Source organism: Hoplias malabaricus, chromosome 4 (genome assembly GCF_029633855.1).
Source record: "Hoplias malabaricus isolate fHopMal1 chromosome 4, fHopMal1.hap1, whole genome shotgun sequence".
NCBI lineage: Eukaryota > Metazoa > Chordata > Actinopteri > Characiformes > Erythrinidae > Hoplias > Hoplias malabaricus.
In genome coordinates this window covers 19,620,133-19,644,498 of record NC_089803.1, presented here as the reverse complement: position 1 = coordinate 19,644,498, position 24,366 = coordinate 19,620,133, and the positions used below count along the sequence as shown (strand labels likewise).

The 24,366-nt window shown below is 41.3% G+C and overlaps 3 protein-coding genes across 4 annotated transcripts in view; 1 reads left to right on the top strand and 2 right to left on the bottom strand.

Annotated features, from left to right (window-relative positions):
- Nucleotides 1-1,393: 1,393 nt before the first annotated feature.
- zgc:110843 (uncharacterized protein LOC541492 homolog) lies at nucleotides 1,394-7,427 on the bottom strand. Of its 2 annotated transcripts, none has more exons than XM_066668359.1 (3): nucleotides 7,148-7,427; nucleotides 2,421-2,623; nucleotides 1,394-2,165 (listed from the first exon to the last, which is right to left on the bottom strand). In XM_066668359.1, exons 1-3 carry the CDS (start codon nucleotides 7,410-7,412, stop codon nucleotides 2,076-2,078), a joined length of 558 nt encoding a protein of 185 aa, XP_066524456.1. In that variant the 5' UTR covers nucleotides 7,413-7,427; the 3' UTR covers nucleotides 1,394-2,075. The 2 variants fall into 2 exon arrangements, with proteins under 2 accessions (XP_066524456.1, XP_066524457.1); XM_066668360.1 differs by having other exon boundaries at nucleotides 2,421-2,593.
- A 1,404-nt stretch (nucleotides 7,428-8,831) lies between these two features.
- ube2d2 (ubiquitin-conjugating enzyme E2D 2 (UBC4/5 homolog, yeast)) lies at nucleotides 8,832-18,331 on the bottom strand. The gene is made up of 7 exons (XM_066667869.1): nucleotides 18,012-18,331; nucleotides 14,819-14,882; nucleotides 13,361-13,392; nucleotides 13,091-13,168; nucleotides 12,784-12,889; nucleotides 11,859-11,952; nucleotides 8,832-10,111 (listed from the first exon to the last, which is right to left on the bottom strand). The coding sequence occupies exons 1-7, from the start codon at nucleotides 18,033-18,035 to the stop codon at nucleotides 10,066-10,068; spliced, it is 444 nt and encodes a 147-aa protein (XP_066523966.1). The 5' UTR covers nucleotides 18,036-18,331; the 3' UTR covers nucleotides 8,832-10,065.
- Nucleotides 18,332-20,646: 2,315 nt separating this feature from the next.
- ppp3cb (protein phosphatase 3, catalytic subunit, beta isozyme) overlaps nucleotides 20,647-24,366 on the top strand; it is a 67,964-nt gene continuing 64,244 nt past the window's right edge. The window contains exon 1 of the mRNA XM_066669123.1: nucleotides 20,647-20,820. The gene's annotated coding sequence lies outside the window, so the exon portion shown is untranslated. The remainder of the gene's footprint in view (nucleotides 20,821-24,366) is intronic.

Here is a 24,366-nt window from a genome sequence, read left to right as displayed (position 1 = left end):
CACACTCCTCACAGACAGTCACCCGGAGCGGGAATCGAACCCACAACCTCCAGGTCCCTGGAGCTGTGTGACTGCGACACCTACCTGCTGCACCACCGTGCCGCCCCTTATATAGACATTCAAAGCATAAATATTACACAGTTATCAGCTTACGTGTCCTTGGTTAATGAATGAGTATGATAATGAATTTATAGACATCTCTATCTCAAGAGGTTAATAGGCAGAAATCACGTGCCCTTCAACATGTGACATCATTCATATTGCCAATGACATCATTTCCTGAATGATATGCATATAGGGTCAGTTGTTGCTGTCGACATGGCGCAGACGTGATGTCCCACTGGGCATGCATTCAGAAGCTCTGCTTCTTTAAAAACAACATGTCTCACACCAGCAAACCACTCAGCTCACAAGTGTCTAACATTTGCCTAGATGTTTGCATCAGACTAAAAAATTAAAGTATGTGATCTAATTTTAAGCTGTGAATGTATAATTGTGTCAGTGCCTTCACTAGATGACCAAATCTATTTGACCATTGCACCTATTTGAGATCAATTTCACAGTATAACACTTACAGTTGACTGGGGCAGATGCGGCCAAGCAGAAATGTTGTATCTCATGGCAGTGCCATTGTTAAAGTCACTGGGCTCTTCAATAGCACAAATTCTACTTCCAGTTGTGGTCTAGGAAAATGCACGTGCTTGATTTTATTCAAGAGCTAGAAATAATTAGTTAATAACCATTAGGCCAGTGATAAAGAAGAATATCCACATTCTTTTGGTCCGTCTACCGCTGCTGTTAAATATTACTGATAATTATTTGTGTGGTGAAGTTTTCTCATCACATCTGTCATGCTAGTGTGTGTGTGGTGTTGGTACAAGTGTGACAGGCACAGTAGGGTCACACCATCATTGAGAAAGCCATATGTATCCATCCATCAGTGATGACTTAACACGAACTGTTTATCGATGAGAGCCACAGTCTCTAGATGTAGGTGGAGCTATAAGGCAATGGTTCAAATAATTGGCCTGTAATTATACAGTATACAACACCAATGTGTCTGTTACACTTGTACTAGACATTACACACACACACACACACACACACACAACCATGACTACTACTGTCTGTCGCTGCTGAACTGAGAAGTTTCCCTCAACTAAATAATATCTGGGTATCACTGGTCCTTACAGTCTAAATTTACATCTACTGTTTACATCTGCTGTAGACAGCGAATCATTAAGCTACCTGTTACTCATATAAATGACAGGGAGCGTAAGAACAGTTAACGTAGTGACAACTTATCATCATATTGTTTTGAGAATCACATGAAAAACACGTCACCTCGGCGAACAGAGTAAATAATGAACATATAACACATGAAATAACTACTTCCAACAAAGTTTATTCAAAATATATGCCTCGTTGTACATCTCTTTAAAAGAAAAAGGGGAAGGAAACCAGGCCAAATGGTGTGATTGGCTTTTAAAGCAATTACAGTTGGACGGTTTTTTGTCAGTTAGATGAAAAAACAACAGCAATAAGTTGGTTAACACTTCACCGTAGGTCATCATTCATAAGGGTACTGACCGAAATGTGGCTGATGATCTACAGTAACGTTGTACCAAGATCATACAGCACGCGTGCCAGTAACACCCTACATCTTATTATATTCAACACCCTGCACCATTAACATTGGCAAACACGTCCACGTTCAGTATGTATGTGCGTTTTAGCTTTTATGTCTTTCAAGAATGGAGATGTCACAGATTTAAGAGTTTAATCATTCATTTCCTGCCGTGCTGCCATCAACACACACTTTGGGTTGAAACAGCTCTTCATAGAAAGAGATGGCAACAGCAAACAAAGCATGAGAGCAAGAAGTGCATGACACACACCGCAGACTGGAGAAAACACTGTATTTGATTTTGGCGTTTCCCAACATTCGTCACAGTATCTGACAAAACACAGTAGACACAAATACCCCGCAATGACGTGGATATGAATACATTTTAACACATGAACCTTTACTCAATGAATGTAACGTAGCAGCAGGAGGGTGAGTGACAGATGGATTACGCATCTCTTCTCTTGATAATGAGGGGACCCACATTGTCTCCGGTCTCCTCGTTGTGTTTGGCGTGTGCACCATCGCAGTATGGGAACTGTCAAGAAATCAACACATATCTGTCAGTGAGCTGTAGATTTGATGTGCTGCATTTAAACTTATTTATTGAGTATTTATCAGACGTACAAGGAATTTCTCTTGAACATCAAATTTTAAAAAATTATTAATACATAGTAGTAACACACAGAAACTGCGCAATCAGATTTGGACAACATGAGGAACACGTGCACTTGCACTATTTATTTATTTCATTGATAATTTGCACCACACACACAGCTTTGTGCAAACCCACCTTCTTGGACCTCCAGCAGCGGCAGTAGACGGCCTTCTTGCCAATGTCTTCAATGTCGAAGCTGTGCACTACTTTGGCACTGTCTTTGTTGTGCTCCAGGTTGACTTTGCCCTTGGAGCTGCTCTGGCTACTGAAGTACCTGGTGAGGAGATACGTGCCCAGAGCTGCCGCCACTGCAACAGGAACGACGTGGATCAGGTGATCTGCAAATGCACACACCAGCAGGTCCTCGAATATTCGAGAATATTCAATAACCACCTTGAAAATGCTGTATGTATATGTATATACACTCACACACACACACTCTAACGTACGATAATTATATAGGAGCGAACCAGCATGTGCAAACCTGGAACTCAGATTCACACTACGCTCACACAAGTGGGCAAGTTCGCACAGCCAAGCACCATACCAACATGTGTTACTCTGCAGTGCCACTGCTGGGCCCCTGTCAGACATTCTCAAACATCCAGCCTTAATCACAAAGGGATTACCCTCACGCTCCCTCACAAAATCCACAGCCTGTTTGGTCCAGCTTGGTCCATCTAAAACAGACCACCATGTGTTCCCTTTGGTGACCAAGCAGGTTCACGATCCATGACAAGACTCACTACCAGATCACTGTGACTGTTAGGTATTCCCAGGTATGTATTTCTATTTAAACTGCACATCTGTCCTCTGCAGGACACACCTCGCTAAACAAAACAGAAAGTCCTTGTGTAGCCCTTCAGGAAGCATGACCCTTGCCAGTGTCACACATTCAGTGATAGCTAGAACACTTCCTATTAGTTGGCACCTCTGTCCAAAGCTGCTTATATTTGGTTAATAACAGCAGTAGCCCTGAACAAAGCACATGACATCTCAGCGCCACAGCCAAGTTCCCAGCCCACTGGTCTGTACTCTACACATGGTAAATCTTCACAGCAGCTATCAGTGCTACTGACTGTCCTTTACTCTTCACAATAAAAATAATGGTTCTACAAGGGTTCTTTAGTAAGGGGAATGGTGCTACATATGTACACATGTTGCTGAACACTCAAAGAACCTTTTCCATGATGGAATGGTTCTTTGCATCATGAAGGGGTTCTTCAGATTGATGGAGAATGTGCTAGAGATGGTTCTATATGGCAACCATTTTAGAGAAGGGTTCTTTCTATATAGCGGCTCCTCTATTGTAACAAACTTTACACAGTTACAATAGAATAGCACCCTTTTTGGTGCCATATAGAGCCATCTATAGCACCTTAAGCAAAAGCAAAAGGTTACTTATGTGTGCAGGGATCTAAAGGACGCTTGTAGAACCATCATTTTTATGTGAGTGTGTATTCATCCAGGGATCTCAAAGAAGCAGTGTAGCACCAAGAAAACACTGATCAAACACGATTGCTTTCTCAGATCTGAAGCATGCACTTTAGTTTTAAAGAACATAACAGGTGAGAGTCGTGCCACATGATTAAGGGTAAGAAGTACGGACCCTGTATCTTTAACGTCAGCTCACTCGTCTGCTCATCATCAGAAAACCAGGCTAGACTGCAGGTGAAGGATATAAATGGCTCCAGTGAGAGGTAGACAGGTGTGTGACCTCACAGTATGTTCGCTCTCTGAAAACCAAGCGAGGTAATCCTCTCTAGAGCCACGGACTACTGTTGACACTCAAGAAGCCATGAAATATAAACACACATACGACATTCATTCAGAAATACTAGACAACACTTCTAACTATAGGTTTCAGCTGCTTTAGGACACACCCACTGTTGGCACAGGCGTTCAACTGTACACAAACACAGCTTACAGTATACACTGCATGGAAAACACTGACTGGTAGAACTGGACACTCTGGAGCAGCCATAGATGGGCCTAAGTTCATCATGCTCAATGCCAAGTGTAAGGTATAAATCCTCTTACACTTGGCATGGTAAAAAAAATTTACTGACCTTCCTAAAGCCGAAAGCAATTAAATTTCCACAGAAATATTCTCTTATCCTAGTAGTAGAAATGTACTTTGCCTGTGTACGTGTGTGTTTATATGTGTCAGCTTTGGTTCGAGTAAAATGAATCCTGCTGTGATCACTCTGTTAGCGTAATTTGTTTGCGTAAGTGTGAACGCTTCCTTTCGGATTCCAAATAAATTCCGGTGCAGTTAACAGTGTTTGGTCCTGACCAAGAGAACCATACTATAAGTAAGTAAACACATCTTATGTCTAGTCTTGGGTTAAGCCTCAGTACTGATGGTGACACACAATGATAAAATACTTTTATACGTCTGGGGGAAACTTACTCATAGCATTTATGAAATACACACATATTTCCTTCTGGTTACAGTCAAGGTATAAATGTGCTGCACTGAACATGACTCAGCTATGACCTATGTGCCCTGCAGTAGAGGCTGCTATACAGTAAAGATTAACTCATGGTTTGATAAAGAAAGCAGGAGGAACCTGCCTTTCTCAACACACAGTCGACAAATTCCTTCACCAGTAGAAACGTGTCACAGCGACCTGCACAGCTAACAACCCTCTGCTCCTGTAGTGTATCGTTAGCACCTATGTAGGACTAAATAATGGGAAACTGATTATAGTGACAGTCAAAGATGCGACAAGAGCCCTGGACTATCAGCGTTGGAATGATTTTGATTGTGGAGATGGAGATCACCGAATAAACAACTACTAGTTTAAAAACCAAGGTGATGAAAGGGGATTCTTTGGAGCAGTGATGACTCTATTTAGAACCTTTCAATGTATGACTGTTTAAGGAACTATTCTGTGTATTAAATGTGAGAGTATGAGTAATGTTTAAAGAACCTCCACATAATGTTATATAATAACACCTTGAATCCCCTAGCCGTGCCAAATCTGGCAACCTTTGATTTTAATAGTGAGATATCGCTATGGTGATGAAATATAAACTCACTAAATCTATATTTTAAATATGTATCCTAGGAAATAATCCAGTAAAATTGGGTGTAGAGGTGTAACAGTACGACATATAATCATATTAAACTGAACTGTACAGTAGTAAATCATATTCTATTATGAATAGCATATTATGTTGTGGCTAGTGTGTTTTAATGAAGCAAATATATCAGTCTAGATCCAGGCAAAGCTATGATAAAATGATGTGACATACGTAAATATTCTGATAGACATGAAGGTCCTAATTAACCTATTAATGTTCCATTATGTATTAATATTATCCAGGCACTCTTATTTTAGCTGTACTCAAACACACATCAAATTAAGACACAGCTGTATTGTATAGACAGGAAAAAATCTGTAGTTTTTTTTTTCCATTTTCAAATCAGATGCATTTCTATTAATCTCATCAGTTTATGTTTTTTTTATAACTTCAACCACTTTTAAACAACAGCTTTTTTTTTAACACATGTTCTTCTTCTGAATATTGGGACACTGCTTTGGCGTTTACAGCTCAGCAGTAGGAGATTTACCCTTGGAAAATAAGATAAGTGCTCATGTTTGTTACTCTAGAGCCATGGCTAGGGCTGACACACACACACACACACACTAAACTTCTTAATTTGTGATCACAATGTCTTGACTTTTTGCCAAACATTTTTTGTTGTTTTTAAAAGGTATATTCATGTTTTATAAGCAAACAGAAATAAATCAAAGAAACTAACTTTTTTTAATATAAAACATGGACAAATTAAAAATTGTGGCCATAAACAATTTTTTTAAACATGAGGAAATGATTGTCATTCTGTGAATGTTGACACAAACTGTGCCCACACACTGTAAACTAATCCCTAACAATACCCCCAAACTCTTCAGAAGAGAAATAAAACCACACTAATATTTTACACTACACTCTTCATACAGGAGCTCCGTGTGTTCTACGGTTACAGACTGTAATCCATCAGCTGCTCTGCACACTTTCCTTGCCCTCTTTCACAGTTTTCAATGGTCAGGACCCACCCAGTGACACTGACATGGTGATGGTGTGTTAGTGTGTGTTGCGCTTGGCTCAAGTGGATCAGACACAGCAGGGCTGCTGGACTGAGAATAATCCACCAGCAAGAAATCTCCAGCCAACAGAAAATGACCAACAAAAAAACGCAGCAACAGGTGAGCTGCTGTCTCCGACTTTATATCTACAAGGTGGACCATGATGTGTGTCCAGACTGGACAGTGAGTGTACAGAGTTTGAAAACAGTACTGCTGTGGCTGATCCTCTCGTATCAGCCATGTCAATGTCACTGCAGCGCTGAAAATGATCCACCACCCAAATCATACCTGAGCATGGTGGTCCTGTGGGTGTCCTGACCAGTGAAGAACAAGGGTATGCAGAGCAACAGGGGGGACTACAGTCTGTAATTGGAGAACTGTATGGACAGTAGAGCTGAGAGAATGGACAGTTAATGTAGAATGACAAGTTGTTCGTAATAAAATAAATAAATAAAAGGGCCCTTTTAAGTGGTTGTAGATCTTAAAATATATACAACAACAACAAGGCTGAGACTCAAAATGCTATAGCTACTACACTAAAGCGGCAATATAAGCATCACTTCACTGAAAGTTGGTAAATGTCTCATTCTTAATGAAGCTTCTAAATTTGCCCGCTATTTATTGGAACTTTCCGGTCTACCTTAAATGGTTCTATAGGTTACACTCAACTGCCCTGCGATTTAAGGTGGAATGGAAAGTTCCGAAGAGAAACTGGGGTATTAATGCGCTAAGTTGAGGTTAAACGTTTCTCTGGGCTTTGTTTACCTTTAGAGACGGTGAATCCACAGCCCCCCGCCGGTTTAGAGAGTGCTGGGAGTCCTGAGAGCTGCAGAGGCATGTTTCTGTGGCTCTGTTTTATAAAAGAGGACAGCAACGGACTCAGAAATCTGTTCCTCTGCAAGGTCGCCTCTGACAGATTGTAAACGCAGACGTCATCGCCTCGCCATCGCATCGGCCAATCCAACGCGAGCTCGGCTGAGCTCTCTGACCAATGAATGGAGGCGGTGGGCGGGTCATCCACCAGTTGCATAAAGCCAAAGCGCCAAGGAGCGATCAGTCATAACATTAAAACTATTTGACCATACAGGAGCACGCTGCAGGTCCGTTGCTCTGCCAACTTTGCCAGCACCTTTTTACCATTTTCTTCCATAGTCAGGAGGCACCATTGCCACGGTGACAGGGGTCTAACAAGGTATGGATAGCACCAGATAGGTTCCAATCTGTATCAGAGCTCACCAATCTTATTCACAAAGGGATGGTGTGGCTGCAGGTTTATTCCAACCAACAAGAGCACACCCTGTTTAACTATTTAGAGACTGAGACTAGTTGATTTTACAAGTAGATTTAGGTGTGCTCCTGCTTAATTAGAATCAAAACCTGCAGCCACACTGGCCCTTTATGAATAAGACTGGTGACCCATGGTCTATGGAGCAAATAAAAATGAACAAAATTGGTGACGCTTTTAAGGTTAAGGCTGATTCATGCATGCCCAAACATCTGTAAACACCCCTTTACAGGCACTCATACCTATAGTAATAGAGATAGTAATTGTGAACCTGAACTACACACCCAGATTCAGTGCTTGACCTCAGTAAAGTATATGTGGCAGAATGCCATCAAGTCCTCATTAAAATCTTCCAGCATCTAGTCTAAGATGATAATACAGCAGCCAAAAGGTAAGTGTGGGATGAGCAGGTGTGTGAACATAAACCTAATGAGTCCCATGAAAAATTAAACTGTCACATTTTAAAATAAACTAACAATAATGTAGTCTCCATTAAAAACAAAAACACTGACTGAATAAACTCAAAGCTCATTATCCAAAAAACCCTCTTAAAACATGAACCACAAATGTCGGCACCATTAAGTGAAGGGTTAAATAAACCTGCTCGGTCTCACCACGTACCACCAACTGAGGGGAATCATTTCTATTGTCATTACAATGTCTTACCTGCCATCGTGTCCAAACAGCTTCCCCTGTTGTGTCTTTTCCATTCGTCTATGTTCCTCATGCCCTTAGAACTTTGACTGAGAGGCAACTCTAATTCAGCACCACCATGCCCACATCTAGAGTCTTAGTTTCATTACAATGTATAAAATAAAGTAATAGCACTGTCATTTCTGTAAGAAATATCAAGCAAACAGTGAGCAAAACATGACAGCAGAGCAGAATTATAAATATTTAGTTTTAATAATGTGAATTTTTTTAAAGCTAAAAAACAACGGCATGCAAATTTAGCTCGTGACGGAGGCCACCTGCTGAAGCCTTTTTAGCTACTTACGGGGCAGGCATGTGGACGAAGTACTTTCAGAACTGCCTCTACAAATGGAGCTTCTATTTCCTTAATGAAAATAAGTATTAAGCTCACTGTCATTTAACATCAAGCAGGTGTGTTTGACTTTTAAATAAATAAATAAATAAAAATCACAACCCAGGATCATTCAGACTTTAGTAATCATTTTATTACACAGTTTTAATCAACACACAAAGCTCAACGAGCCTGTCAGGAAATTAAATATACAGAAGTTTGTCTGTGAGGAGTTGTGTCCTCTCACCCAGGGACCCAATCGAGTCTGTCTCAGCCATGTTAGCATCTAATTCAACAAGAGCAGGGGCAGGGGGAGGTTGGGGGATAACGCAGCTAAAATGGAACTAAGTTATGGGGTGGGGTGACAGGAGATGGGGGGAAAAAAAACAAAAAACAAAACAAAAAAAATAAAACATAACATGCTTAACTAAAATTCTGCTTTAAATAACTGGTCCAAAACCATTGAGAACAGTGAATGGATGTTGAATTGCTCGTGGCTAAGGGGAAGGGGTAGAGAAACCTTGGTTTACCGCAAATGGGGGAGAGAAAAAAAAAAAAAGTATATTTATAGTATTCAAGTCCTTTAGAATGATACAGAAGTGGACCCAGGGGTCCAGCATTTACCATTAATAACCTGCTATGATTTTAAAAGAATTCCTTACAGATTTTATACAAAAAAAAAAAAAAAAAAAAAAGCCAGCATACACCCCTACTTTGCCAAAAGAAAAGAAATAAAACAAAACAAGCAGCCATTTTCCTGATCCAAGTTACATTTGGAAGCACAGGAAATGGAAATAAATGAAAAGGTGTAAAGAACGTATCCCTCAATCTCCACTATATCACAAAATGGAAAACAATTGCCCTCCCTCCCCAGTGCTTAAAAACAAGGAATGCTTTTAGAGTCGAGAACATTTTCAACTGCAAAAAAATGGAGACTGGCAGACCCTAAGCAGCGGGCACATCATCGTAGCGATGGAGACCAAAGTAAGAGACATGGAGCAGAGATTTTTATTTATTATTATTATTTTTTTTTAATTTTGAGGTGGGGGGAGGAAGTGGTGGTGGATACTGGAGGGAAATACCTGGAGTTGGGCTACTGTTGAAGTTTGAAAGTATGTACACCATGGCTACCAAGGGGTGGTGGGATGAGGGAGAGAGAGTGTGTGTGTGTGTGTGTGTGTGTACGCGCGTGGGGGGTGGGGGGTTCTGATGAGGGGAGGCGTGGCTTAAAGAAAGCACTCCAATGGAAACCAACAAGATCTTGTTTTTTCTTAAGCTTTTTTTTTTCCTTTTATCTCTTAAACTTTCAAATCTCCCCTAACCTTAAGATGGAGAGGTGTAAAATTTTTTCCCACCATGATTCTAACTCCAAAACTACATTGCATACTTTTGTGTCCATTCCCGAGCTATTCTGTTGTACCTAGGAAGAAGAAAAGAGAAAACAACAAAATGTTAACATCCCAGGACAAAAACAACGACACCTCTCACCAAATTACAATTCATTACTGTAAATACCTGGCACCGAGCCAGAGGCACTCAACCACTCAGAACAGCACGATAACTTTCACAGCCAAGTGTTCATTTAAGATAAACCGTTTGTGTCATGTCAGCCATGTTAACATCAGCTGACATGTTTGTGCCGTCTCCAGACTAAAGGAGGAATAAGAAAATAAACCAAACGCATGTAACCACTGTTTTGGTTTCACTTTCAAATACCATGGAGTTCATGTACTAGGGCACTCAGCAAAACTTTCACTGATAAACACGCTATAATTAAAGAAAACCTACTCTACAAAGTTTCCACAAATTAAGAGTTACCTGGGGGTATTGATATTAAGGTAAATATGCCACAAAGATCAAGCACCACGACACATTGTTACTCATTTAACCATGTCATGTTCAGAATGACCCATTTCTGCACCTGTTGCTTTAACTGGGAGCTGAGTTAGCAGCAACAGCAAGGTCTTCTTTTCACCATTTTGGCTCAGCTCTGTTTTTTCTGCTGTCAAAAGGCTATGTCTAAAACAGAAGGCAGCATCCTTGCTGCCTGTAAAGTGAGCATTGGTATTGAGTTTTCTTGTTGCATTAGAGTCAAGCTTTAACAAGTCAACACCATTACCAGGACACTGGTGAGCTAACGCTCACTCGCCAGAATAATTATAACTTTGAACAGAAGGCTTGTATAAAACACTGCCTGCTTTTTTGCTCTAGTATCTTCAAAATGTCTCTGCACCTTCCTCCCAGAATTCTGTCTTAGTAGAGAGCACTTGGGGCGTTTCAAACACAGCTACTGTCTGTTTACGTGGTATAACCCCATCTTTGCCTGTTCACATTAATGAAGGGCCAGTGCTGTGATTGGAGACACTTATATGGAACAGCTCTAACGATTCCACTAACTCAGTGTGGCATTTTCTGCAACTGTATACTGACTAAGGCAGTCAGTAAAAATATGAAATCGTCAGTTTGTTGGTTGGTAGGCTCCAGATATTGAAATTAACCTCTTAATCTCTCTGAGTCGACACTTTAAAGTGTCCAAATTCTTATCTTTAAATATATCTTTATATTTAAACAAATTATTAAATAAAGTGCTCAGTTTTAGGAGTACAATGTTTATCTTATGTGGCATTCGCAGAACCTCTGACTTTAGAAACTGTATGTTTACTTCCTCACAGGAAGGAGGAGACAGGTGGTCTATCCAAAGATCTTTGTAGACTGACAAATACGTTGATGCGAATCTGCCATTTCCCTTTATGGTCACATCAAACCACATGTTTTGCCTTTCCGGACGGGCACCAGATTCTTATATCAGTTCATTTATTTAAGTAAACAACTGCACCAGTAGTGTAAAACTCAGATGCTGCCCTGACAAGACGAAGACACTCAGGTGCCCATTCTACTATCTGTAGAAATTTAACACCTAAGAACTTTGTTTAGAGTTTAAATAAGAAATCACTCGAGAAGTCATTATTCAACATCAGTCAACTGTTAAACACAAAGCTCCAAAAACACAACACGTCTAACGTTTCAAGCCCTTAGGCGAAGAGGCAATTTGAGATGAGTTACATATTTAAATTCAAAATTGTAGCTGATCAACATCAAAGCATGTACAAGGCCACGGAAATGACAGACAAACCTTGAGTATGTTCACAATGCACTGAAACACTTACTTTTCCCTGTCAGTCTTGTAGATGCGGGCGATCTCGGGTACTAACGGGTCATCCGGATTGGGGTCACACAGCAGAGAGCAGATAGACAAGAGTACTGCGCCCAAAAATACACATAAAAACCATGTTTAGTATATAGAATTACACTCTCAATATAACAAAGGCAAAAGTGAAAATCAAGGCCTTGTTTAAATGAGGCTTGCCAGTGTTACATTTTATTCAGTGAATCAATAAGTTAAACTGCATATTATAGTTGTGTATTGCTCCATTTAACTCAACTATCCAGAACACAGAATGAAACGTTTTCAGGTTTCAGTGAGAACAAAAAGGAAATTCACCTTCCATGCCTAAGCAATATAAACTGCTTTGTGAACATTCAACAGCATGCGTATATGGCCTTAAGCAAGAACATTCTGGCAACTTCTGAAGTAATACAGACAAGGCACTTTTCCAAGAGAGCATTGCTCACAGTGCTTTTCCTTATTGTCCTGAGCTTCCCACATGGACTTTACCCCACAAGCCAATCCCCATTCCATCGCAAGAAACAATGGTCATTTACAGTAGCTCAAAACACAAGGACCAACATACTATAGCTTTCAATTTTCAAATTAACTGTGCAAGGGAATCCAGTGAGCCTGGTCTCTGAAAGCCTTGAAGGACTGGTGTAGCTCCAAGTACACAGCCAAGTTATTTGAGCCTGGTGGTCTTACTTTTCAGGAGGAACAAAAACATAGACTCTCAGTAACCCTTGGGGGATATGGCTCAAGGGCTACATTCACAAAGCACCCAGGATAAGGAACGCAGATCTAGAATAGCTCTTGTGACAACTACATTCTGTTCCAATGCCAGCCAAGGATCACTACATTTTTCACCTCCAGCACCTCCTGATGAGATTATTTTCTGTTACTGTGGTTTAATACAGACATACCTTTGGAGATGGTGAGGGCAGGTGACCACTGAGACCTTAGAATATCCAGACAGATGCTGCCATTGCTGTTGATATTTGGGTGGTAGATTCTTGTGGTGAATGCAACCTAAAATAATGGCAAAGACAAAGAAATGCAGATTGTTTAGCTAAAACTAGACAATCATAGAAATAAGGTTTCAACTCACTGAAGAACGAATATCCCATTTGTGTGGTTGGTTGGTTAGTAGCTCAGTCAAAGGCTTTGTAAAAATTATCTCAATGAAAACACCTCAGCCTTTTCAGCTCACAGAAAGTACAGGAAACTGACCTTTGGCGGTTTGAAGGGGTAATCTGTGGGAAAGTGTATGGTCAAGAAGAACACTCCACCCTGGTAAGGACTGTCATTCTGTGGGAAGAAGATTGGGGAAGGCACATGTGAATTACCACTTTTGAGTTTTAATGCAGAAAACGATTCATAAATAACTGCTGTGACACTGAATGCTAAAATTTATACTGAGAAATGGATTATGAAACGTTCCTCAACAGCAGAATGTGTAGTGCTGTAATTCTGAGGCCTGCAAGGGAGAAAAATACTTACTGGTCCCATTATTGTGGCCTGCCAGTGAAACACTGAAACAGCAAAAACAAAGAGACAGATACGAATGACTACAGACTGTCAAAATGGTGGATACTTTTCACAAATAATTCAATTAATACAAAAGGTAAACAGATAACTCTGTGCACCAAGAATTTTCACTAAAAAATTCCTCAAAGCTATAGGTTTTTACCATGATACCACACTAAAAGGCTTGGATAGACTACAGTCACATCCTAAATTGTGATGAGCTGCCTCTATTAAATGAAGAGTACTCAGAAAACAGGTCCAGACAGGAGGAACACCACCTGACATTTTTATATTATAGTATTATGTCACTGCTAATGCCATATCCAGGGGGCAACCGCAGAGATTGGGTGTTCTCAAACATGTCATTTTACAATTTTGAACCAAAAGCATGACAGTGTTAAGAGCACCGTAACTACCAGAGAGCATATTTGCTCTGTGTATTACTACATTTTTCTGGTGTTTAAAAAACAAACAGAAATATATATAAATATAATCAGCGCTGTCCCAGGAGAAATATTCACGCCATTATTTGAACACAGAAGCTGTCCCTCACACTGTGTGAAAATTCCATGATGAACGGTTCAACAGTAATGCTCTAAACTTATTTGGAATAATATCTGTTTATATTGAGTTCCCCTGAAAGTACAGACCTTGTTTAAAAAAGGGTTAAATGATCTGAAAATAAAGTGACTTCACCTAATTGTTCTGAACTCTATTAGTCATTATGCTCTTATTGTGACAAAACATCTAGTGGTCAGCGTTGCTTGGGTACAGATCATAAATGTCTTTGTACTCTCCACCCTACCGAGACTCTCTAAACTCCCCTTTGCTGGGGCCCACAACTCCACCAATACGTGTATTGGAACATTGTTCACATTCTTACATCATTCCTTACCATCATACTTCACTCCAATTAAAATCACTAATATACGGTAGTTTATTTTGTGTCATTCAAACGCCTGAACATGTGTCACACATCTTTTTTCACTCCAATAATCTCACTTTCTATCTATCTGCTTTAATGTCATGATTTTCAGACGAGGAAAATGCCAGAATAGAGCACATTCTGTGTTATAGCAGCTAAACCCGTTTTCCCGACCACTGTGTAAGTGCGGCAGTTTACAACTCCAAAACACACAAGGCAATTATGGAATTTCAGGAATGAACCGCTGTTGGATGACACGCAGGACAGTGTATCAGCACGCAGAGGCATAGTTGCCCAATATATACTATGGCTCCTTGGTCATATTTACACATTTTGAGACGTAAATAATTTCTGCACCATTCTTCATCTGTCACCATGCAGTGTTTCATCAGGAAATGACATCTGGAGATTATTCTGTTAGCGCCTCAGCCCTGGTGTTAACAGTAAAGTAAGGTGGCGTGGAGCTTATCCTTTTATTACGTCCATCATATTTTAACATCACTTACTGTCATCTCCTACTGGCCCTGCTGAGCACTGAGCAGGTGGGTCACGGCCCAAATCGTGCAGCTCCTGCAAAAAAAACAAAAATAGCATTGTTCATATCTGCAGTGTATAATTTACAGTCTATAACTGAACTGGAGGTTCTATATAATCTTTATGTCTACATAAGCAACAGGAAACACTCAACCCAAACTGTGGTTGGGCTGAAGGAATAATCTTTCTGAAAACACACCTTTCAGAAGAGTACTTTTTCAAATTGAATTACGCTTCACACTACACCCCTCAAAGTTGGTTTAACCCTAAAAAGGCAGTCTGTTGCACTACAATCAGAGGGAAATCTTGAAGGATACCCGTTTACTGTACATAATAATAACACCAGCAAAGATCATGTGCTTAAATTTCATAAGATTTAAGCTTAATTAAGTGATGGTTTACTTAAAGCTATAAACCCACTTGTAAATATTCACAGTGCTGCAAAAAACGCTTATGTCTTAGGCTTGGATTAACATGCGACTATGTATTTTTGTCTTACACCAAATCATTTCAACGAATTTACTTTCACAGAAAAACTTAATGTCAGAACAAATATCTTACGTTTTAGTAAAGTTATGGTGTGCTCCCATTATCATAATCATTCATTGTGATGTGATGTTTCTATAAAACTCAACTGTGTTTCATATCATAAGTTTTGAGCCTGACCCAGCGTTGGCAAAATCGATACAAGTCTTTTCAAAGCCTAACAGTGTATGGAGGGTACAGTCAAATTTACTTGAGGATATGGGCAAAAGTTATTCACTCGCGATATTAAATGAAAGCATCCGCAGATCCAAATGTTAGAGAAAACTTTTGGATTTACATGAAAAAACCCAGGTATGGCCATAGATATTTTTCCACAAACCACTGGGGCCTGGACAGTTGCTGATAAAATCTGGTAGAAGAAAAGCATGGACATGTAAATTCAAAGAACTAGTTGATGCAAACATGGGAAAATGGACAGCCCACGCGGAAACAGGATACAATAATTAAAAAAATAAATAAATAAACTGGTTAGGACTAAATATGAGTGCAACTGAGATGCGTGGAAGGCAGAGATTATTAGCAGAAACATCTGACAGAGGCTGGAGAGGTACAGTCCAACGAGTCCCTGCTGCTGGATAAACGCTTTTTTAAAAGTTAGTCCGTGTATTGAAGCGGTTTAAGTCGGAGTTGAGGAGGAAAACCCGTGTAGAGGTGAGGGGAATCTGCCCTCGCCGCGTTATAGGCTCAAATGTTTCAGATGTGACTAAGCTTCAAACCACGTTCAAGTCTTACATAAATCCGCCGCCGCCTGCGACACCAAACGTTACCCAAGCTAAAGCTCAAGTTGCCTTCCCAAACTAGAATTCTCCTGTCCACCTTAAAAAGGCTCGGGCGCCAGAATGTAACCGCTGCGCCATTTAAGGTGGACCGGGGAGCTGTGAAAAGAAGCCGGATCCAACTTCATGTTCGCGACTTCAGACGGAGAAATGAGAGGGGGGTAGACTCGGTTATCAAAGAGAATGTGGTTTAATCTGTTCTCGGTCACGTTAAGTTTAGATTACGACGCGTGAAAATGCCGTTACAGTGACAGAAATGTATGGAGTGCTCGTTTAACGGTAGCAGGCGTTGCTAGCCGTCTGTTAGCGTCGGAATTCTAAACGAGAATCCTCCTGATACTAAGCTGGTATCCACTGACACCTTCGATTTTATTAAAGTGTGTTCTTTATTAAACCAATAAAGGTCGAACAGCGACTTCAACGCAAGGCCCTTGAGCCTGGTGTTCACACATTCACAAATCTACTTAGGCTAGCTCCAGCTACAGGCTATCTAACACGAGCTAGCCAAGCCGAGCTACAGTATATCAAATGAATCGACTCCTTGAACCGAGTCAAACGCTGGAAGCTGATTCCCATATTTTAAAGTGCCCTTCTGGTCATCCATTGGACCCGTACAAACTCAGAGCTACATGTTTGAAGTGATTTTCAAGTAAAATTTAAAAAATAAAAAGTGATTTAAAAAAATGCAGATGCTGTCTAAAACAGACCTCAGAGCAGTAATGTTCAGCCATTTTACTACAGGGGGGGTTTAAAACACGTTTTGTACTAGACAAGACAAATCCAGAAAACATGAGAGACTTTTGTATAAAAGGGTCAGCAAGTAACAATTTCCATATCCAAAATGTAGGTCTAGAGCCAGTGGTGAGATATGTGACTCTCTCATCTTTTACAGTTTAGGAAACAGTAGATAGTGGTGTATTGCACTTTGTTATTCCTTGTAGTGCACCTGAATTTATGTTTTAACTTATACAAGGTTAACACTGAATTGTATTTGGTGTATTAGCTAAATAAACCTTAGCTTTCTTTGGCTTATCAGTGCTGTAACAGCTTTCAAGGTTAAAGCAAAAGAATCCAGAAGGAACACATCACTTTCAAATGCCTACAACTAGAAGATCGGGCCATCAGACATTTTATATGCTGATATAGTCACAAATATGTGCGGAATGAAACACGGGGAAGGAAGCAGATTTCCTGGGTAGCTTATGAACAATGGTCTGAATATTCTTCAAATCGCACTCAGCCTTTTATCCTGGAACGTATCAGATAGAAAAATGTTTTGTTTTAACAATACAGATTTATAAAACAGACAAATAACTGCAGATGCTAAGTTTGTACAGATAAAAGAGAACCTGGCAATTCTTCGATTGGAAAGAGTCGACTCGTAGTGGCGAGTCGATTCAGTAAGAATGACTCACTGAAAAGAGCCGGAATGCCCATCAGTACGAGGCTAAGCTAAGCTTGGAGAGCTACAGTTTGACGTTTCCACACAAATATTGCTCGTTTGTTTCCCCTAGACTCGTCCGGCTCAAGTTAATACCCCGCCGGGGCCTCGATACGGAGGGAACTGGGTTAAGGAAAGGGCACTTAAACCCCGATGAGCAGGACTTGCGTAAAAGAGAGAAGCCCGGCCAACAGGGCCTGCCTCGGGTAAAGGGAGAGCGCCTACCGGCGCTAACAAACGCTCACTCGCCCGGGCGGTGATAAAACACAGATTTTACAACGTGTTCTAGTGTTTTAGCTCACAAACCAACACGACGGTCCGGCCGCCCGGGTTAAGCCCCAAGCTGCGAAGCGGAAAGAGGCCTTGTTTAAGTGTAGGCTCGGTGACTTCCTTCTCTCTTACCTTATGAATTCTTTTCAGAGCCATTGTTGTTGCCTGTGCTGCTGTCAGTGAAACCGAACTACACTCGATTTAAAACGGCGGAAAACGGCGACTCTCTGTCTCCGAACCGAGACCGACCTCCTCCGGTTTAAAGTGAAGAATCCCTCGGATAAAGTCAGCGTGACGGGGCCGCTCGATTCAGGAAAGAAACTGTTTTTTTTAAAGGCGAAACTGAAAGGTAGCTCGGCTAAAGAGAGAGAGAGAGGCAGAGAGAGTAAAGCGGCTCTTCCTCCCGCAACAGCAGCAGCAGCAGAAACCGCCTCACTCGCACAGTGCGCAGATCCTTCCGCCAAAAGCCCTCAGCACTACTTTTCGCAGCAGACTCTCAGCTGCACTCCGGCTACAGACGATCATACAGACATTCGGATTTCTTTCTTCCTTTATTCTTGCATTATACATGTATAGGCTTTACATGGGAAGATATGTGATAATATATCAACTTTACATTTCCCTCCTTGTTTTATTACATACACTGTCCCTTTCATCAGCTCTTCTGACCGTGTAGACTAGTCCATCTGTTGCTGTGCATACTTTGATAGCCCCTACTATGACTAACACAAACTGTACAGCACACGATGGGCTACAGTCTCTGACTTTACATCTAAAGCTAAGCAAAAAAAAAAAAAAACAAGGTAGGATTGTCTCATAGAGTGGACAGTGAGCGGGCACAGTGTTTAAAAAAAACTCCAGCAACACTGCTGCCAGTGTAACACTTGTGCCAGTTCAACAAACACCAACATACCACCACCACCAGAGTCACTGCAGTGCTGAGAATGATCCACAGAATCATACCCGAGGAGTATACATATTCATAGAAACTTTACTGTGTAGGTGTATAAGCGTGACTATGACCTTTGAGCCCTCAGATAGCATTGCATGAGAAACTATAATTCTGCTCTGATAAATATAACCACTTGGGATTTGGGAATATTTAAATAATAATAATAATAAAAAAAACAGATGTCACTTAACAGAGTCTGCCTCTGCCTAAATAAATGCAACCAGAAACTATAACACCAGGAGAAAACCCCATTTTAATGTAAAAACATAGCAGGGTGTCTGGACCCATGCTAATCTCAGCATGTCCAAAAGACAGTGGAAATGTGTCCAGCCAACATCTGACATGGTTTTGGGATTCATCAGAGACCATGGCATGAGTGACTGGCATATGCATGAACATACCATTTAGGTATATTAAGAATGTAAAGAGATATAGGCTGCCATTAGTGTAACATTGTTTCCTGGGGTGTCCATGGTTATTTCAGCAAGACAATGCCAGGTCTTGTACTGCATGTACTACAACAGTGCTAAATTTGTTTATATCAACATCATATCAGTAAAAGTTTGTAAGTGACAACTTTGGAAACATTTTCTTTGTATTTTGCCGGTGAAACATATTCTTGTTTTGATTTCAATTTTCGTAATGCAGGATAAGAATTAACATATATAAAATAATGAAAATATTAATGCATTAAAATACAATAATACACAATATAAAATAAAACTTTAACAATTCATATTTTCTGGTCACATTATGTGGCAATGTCACCAGTAACCATGACATAAAGATTTCTCTTTGTCCACATACTGTACAGCAGGTAGTGTCACAGTCACACAGCTCCAGGGACCTGGAGGTTGTGAATTCGTTTCCCGCTCCGGGTGACTGGAGTTGGTGTGTTCTCCCCGTGTCTGCATGGGTTTCCTCCGGGTGCTCCGGTTTCCTCCCACGGTCCAAAAACACATGTTGGTAGGTGAATTGGTGACTCAAAAGTGTCGTAGGTGTGAGTGTGTGAGTGAATGTGTGAGTGTGTGTTGCCCTGTGAAGGACTGGCGCCCCTCCAGGGTGTATTTCCGCCAATGATTCCAGGTAGGCTCTGGACCCACCACGACCCTGAACTGGATAAGCCCTTACAGATAATGAATGAATGAATGTAGATCCGATAGGTTTGTGTGTTTTTCCTAAACCATTTCCTGAGAGGGGGGACAATACAGTGGAAAGTAATTTTTAAAATCTTATGAAAGGCGTGTTGATTTAGTGAAAAATAAAAATAAGCCAATATTCTAACTATCCATCCATCCATCCATTATCTGTAACCGCTTATCCAATTTAGGGTCGCGGGGGGTCCAGAGCCTACCTGGAATCATCGGGCGCAAGGCGGGAATACACCCTGGAGGGGATGCCAGTCCTTCACAGGGCAACACAGACACACACACATTCACTCACACCTACGGACACTTTCAAGTCATATTCTAACTATTCAATCCTTTTTGCTTATCTTTCAGAAATATCTCCATGCTCTATGTCTTCTCTGTGCTTGTAGTGTCTTTACAGACAGGATTTTAAAGCACTGTCAGTTCATGCAAATCTTTCCTAAAAAAAAAAAAAGCCTCACTGTTAATTTCGAGTCTTTACTCTGAATCGGATCGATCGGCTCTGCTCAAAAAGAGTCGACTCTTTCATTCACAAACAACAAGCATTTACCAGTGATGGATATGAAGATAGATGAAATAAAGATGCAGTTGAGTTATCAAAACACGGCTTTTAACGTCAGCAAAACTATCACGTCTTTCTTAGGTTTGAACCAAGCCTCAGTTAAACACAGTGTCAGACACAGTGGCATCTAGTGGCAGATGTGTGGTTTTAAATGACAACGGTGGGGTTTAATTTAAACAGTTCTCACAGGACACAGTAACTGATTGTAATAATAAACCACGTGACATGGGTTAAACTCTAAACCGCTGCTGAGCTAATGACCCTGCAATTATCCTGGTAAGAATGCTACTGTAATCATGTTAGCATAGCATAGGCGAGCGGAGTGTTAGGAGTCTGGCTAAAGGACATTATAGGTAGAGTGTGGTGCCTGAGCTGGGAATTAAACCACTCGAGATGTTTTGTCAAGTGCTCACAGGACACTACCCTGCTCAGCCACAGCATAAAAATAAGTGACAAGTGACACAAATAACGTTCATTATCTCATTACAATGGCACCTTTCAAGAGGTGGGACATATTAAGGACTTGAGTACAGTTTGTTTTCTGAGTTTAAGATTGAAAGCTGCACAGCTAATTCACCACGGTTGAATCAACGTTATTAGGGTTAAATTACCACTGTGAGTGTAAAAATGTAACACTCTAGTGTTGATTTAACACTGGTGAATTTGCTGTGTGGAAACTTGGCAAGTGTGGGGATCTGAGAGTCTTTCACAAGGGTCAAATTATTTTGGCTGGGCAATTGGGTCAGTGCGTCTCCACCAGGTGTAAACCGATTAGCATCTACGAAAAGTGGTCTGATCTAGGACCACTGGGTCATGGGCATCAAAGACCCATGCAGCCTGTCCAGTCTCACAGAAGAGCTACTATAGCTTAGTGTGTTACTGAAAAACCTAGCTCTGACAGAAAGGTGTCAGAACACACAGTGCATCACAGATTGTGGGTCAGAATGCACAATGCCACATGGTAGAGAGTTCAAGATGCTAACTTGACTTCTAACTTCTCTAGAACTCAATCCAAAACAGCATCTATGGGATGTGCTGGAAATACAAATCCAATCCACAACTTGCGGATTCATCATCTGTGAGCGCTTATCCAGTTCAGGGTCGTGGTGGGTCCAGAGCCCATGTGGCATTAAAAGGGTTTTTCTATTGCAACGATGTCAACACATTCTCCATCAATCTGAAGAACTCCTTTAATCAAATGAGAACCTTTGTAGAACCATCACCAAGTTTGGGTATTCATCATGAAACAGTTTAAAAAGTGTAAAAGTGTCCCTTAAAACCCCCCCACAAAGCCATCTATTCATAACAGACAGCATGAACATCCACATTCAGGGCATATTTGCTGACAATAGAAGTGATACTTTATTAATTCCCTTGGGGATATCGAGACTCTGCATTTAACTCATCCACAGGACTGAACACACACAAACACACCAGGAGCAGTGAGCAGGCAGAGAGCGGTGTGCACCCACTTCAGTTACAGCACTTGGGCAGCAGCTGGAGATGAGAAATTCCTTCACTCCTCCATCTCCACGTCTTTCCTGTTGGTAAAGGGCATCAAACCAGTGACATTCCAGTCCCCGCCCCATCCAGTCCAGGTTTAATTTTGCATAGTATTAACAAACACAACATGGGATTAAGAATGAATGCGCAACTAAAATGAATAAGAACTCACAAAAATTATGTTTTGAGCGTAATTTCATTCACATATTAATGTGAAAACAAGAGGCATGCCTAGTTTTGCTGGACCACCATTAGCCATATAGCCGTTGCCACAAAGGAGTTTTATAAACACACTAATGACATAAAATATTTCCCCACCACAAAGACACACAGTCATGTGAAATAAGACATATTCAGCAGTCCTCCTCTCTCTATGAGATACAATGTGTATGTAAATGTTGCCAAGTTCCGAGCCGTCCTGCTGATCTAATGCGCTTGGTGTCACGTCAAACACAGCCCCAGAAACACACACAAATGGAGTGTGTTCCTGTCTTCTTTCCTATTATTCAGCCATGGTTCACGCTGAAGAACCTACTGTTCTTTGGTTTAAGTTTTAAGTTGTTTGGATGATAAGTTGATTTGCAAACAGTTTAGAAGTGCAGCTTTAACTTTGTTCAAAATCTCTTTTATCTTCTCTGATGTCTGTTTATCTGTACAGAATGTAAATGTAACATCAGTGGGACACAAACTGCAATCCAATTGCTTACAAAATGTGGCCAAAAATCTGCAGAAACCTTCTCCCCCGACACTTGTAAACTCAAAGGGATTAATAAGGAGCTTGTCCCCCATTTGCTACAGCTTCGGACCCTACTACTTTAGACTGGATGCTTTAGTTCTGGATCACTAAAAGCACTCCAACTCATCCCACAGTTACTGAATGGTGTGTTATTGCTTCAGAGAACACAGCTCCACAGCATAAAGCTGAGGAGATTTAGAGTCATGGCCCAAATTTTATTTATTTTTTTTGGAAATGCAGCAATGCTTCCACTTACTGGAACTTCTTACTGGATTTTGTTTGCAGACTACGATTCAGGGTGTCTTCTCCCAACTGCTTTTTTTAGATTCTTTGTGGACTTGATATGGACTATATGATGGAACCATTTCTGGGTGATTTCTGCACTGCGCTGTCACACAGCTCCAGGTTCCTAGGGTTTTGGGCTCAAGTCTCACTCCAGGTGACTGTCTGTGAGGAGTTTGGTGTGTTCTCACTGTGTCTGTGTGGGTTTCCTCCGGGTGACTGTCTGTGAGGAGTGTGGTGTGTTCTCACTGTGTCTGCGTGGGTTTCCTCCAGGTGACTGTCTGTGAGGAGTTGGTGTGTTCTCCCTGTGTCTGCGTGGGTTTCCTCCGGGTGACTGTCTGTGAGGAGTGTGGTGTGCTCTCCCTGTGTCTGCGTGGGTTTCCTCCGGGTGACTGTCTGTGAGGAGTGTGGTGTGTTCTCCCTGTGTCTGCGTGGGTTTCTTCAGGGTGACTGTCTGTGAGGAGTTTGGTGTGTTCTCACTGTGTCTGCGTGGGTTTCCTCCGGGTGACTGTCTGTGAGGAGTTTGGTGTGTTCTCACTGTGTCTGCGTGGGTTTCCTCTGGGTGAATGTCTGTGAGGAGTGTGGTGTGTTCTCACTGTGTCTGTGTGGGTTTCCTCCGGGTGACTGTCTGTGAGGAGTGTGGTGTGTTCTCACTGTGTCTGCGTGGGTTTCCTCCGGGTGACTGTCTGTGAGGAGTTTGGTGTGTTCTCCCTGTGTCTGTGTGGGTTTCCTCAGGGTGACTGTCTGTGAGGAGTTTGGTGTGTTCTCCCTGTGTCCGCCTGGGTTTCCTCCGGGTGCTCCGGTTTCCTCCCATGTTCCAAAAACACACGTTGGTAGGTGGATTGGCCACCCAAAAGTGTCCGTAGGTGTGAGTGAATGTGTGAGTGTGTGTCGCCCTGTGATGGACTGCTGTTCCTGCTTTGCGACCTTATAATCTGGATAATCGGTTACAGACAATGAACAGAAGAATTAATGAATTTGAGGATGGCACGGTGGCTCAACAGGCAATTCCGCTATCACTCACCTCCAAGATCATGGGATTGAGGGTTCAAATTAGGTGTGTCTTCCCCATGTTTCTTTTTGGCTGATCAAAGCAGTACAAAAATATGAGTAAATGTGTGAGTGACTGGGTGAGTGTGATGTGCCCTGTTCATGGCATGTTCCTGCCTTGTGCCCAATGATTCCAGGTAGGTTCCAAACCAAATGAAACCCTGAACAGGATGAAAGAATTACAGAAAATGAACAAATGAATGAACTAATATCTGGTTGTTAAAAATCTCAGTATATATCCAAACCATTTC

Bases quoted from the DNA above. Each gene is read 5' to 3' on its own strand.
- ube2d2 (XM_066667869.1), bottom strand. From the start codon at position 18,035: ATGGCTCTGAAAAGAATTCATAAG. The intron at 13,393-14,818 runs GTAAGTGATGTT...TTGCTGTTTCAG, and splicing joins AGGGCCAGTAGGAGATGACA to TGTTTCACTGGCAGGCCACA. The intron at 11,953-12,783 runs GTATGTCTGTAT...TTTTGGGCGCAG, and splicing joins TGCCCTCACCATCTCCAAAG to TACTCTTGTCTATCTGCTCT.
- zgc:110843 (XM_066668359.1), bottom strand. From the start codon at position 7,412: ATGCAACTGGTGGATGACCCGCCCACCGCCTCCATTCATTGGTCAGAG. The intron at 2,624-7,147 runs GTAAACAAAGCC...GTGCATTTGCAG, and splicing joins TGGATTCACCGTCTCTAAAG to ATCACCTGATCCACGTCGTT. The intron at 2,166-2,420 runs GTGGGTTTGCAC...ATTTCTTGACAG, and splicing joins GCTGCTGGAGGTCCAAGAAG to TTCCCATACTGCGATGGTGC.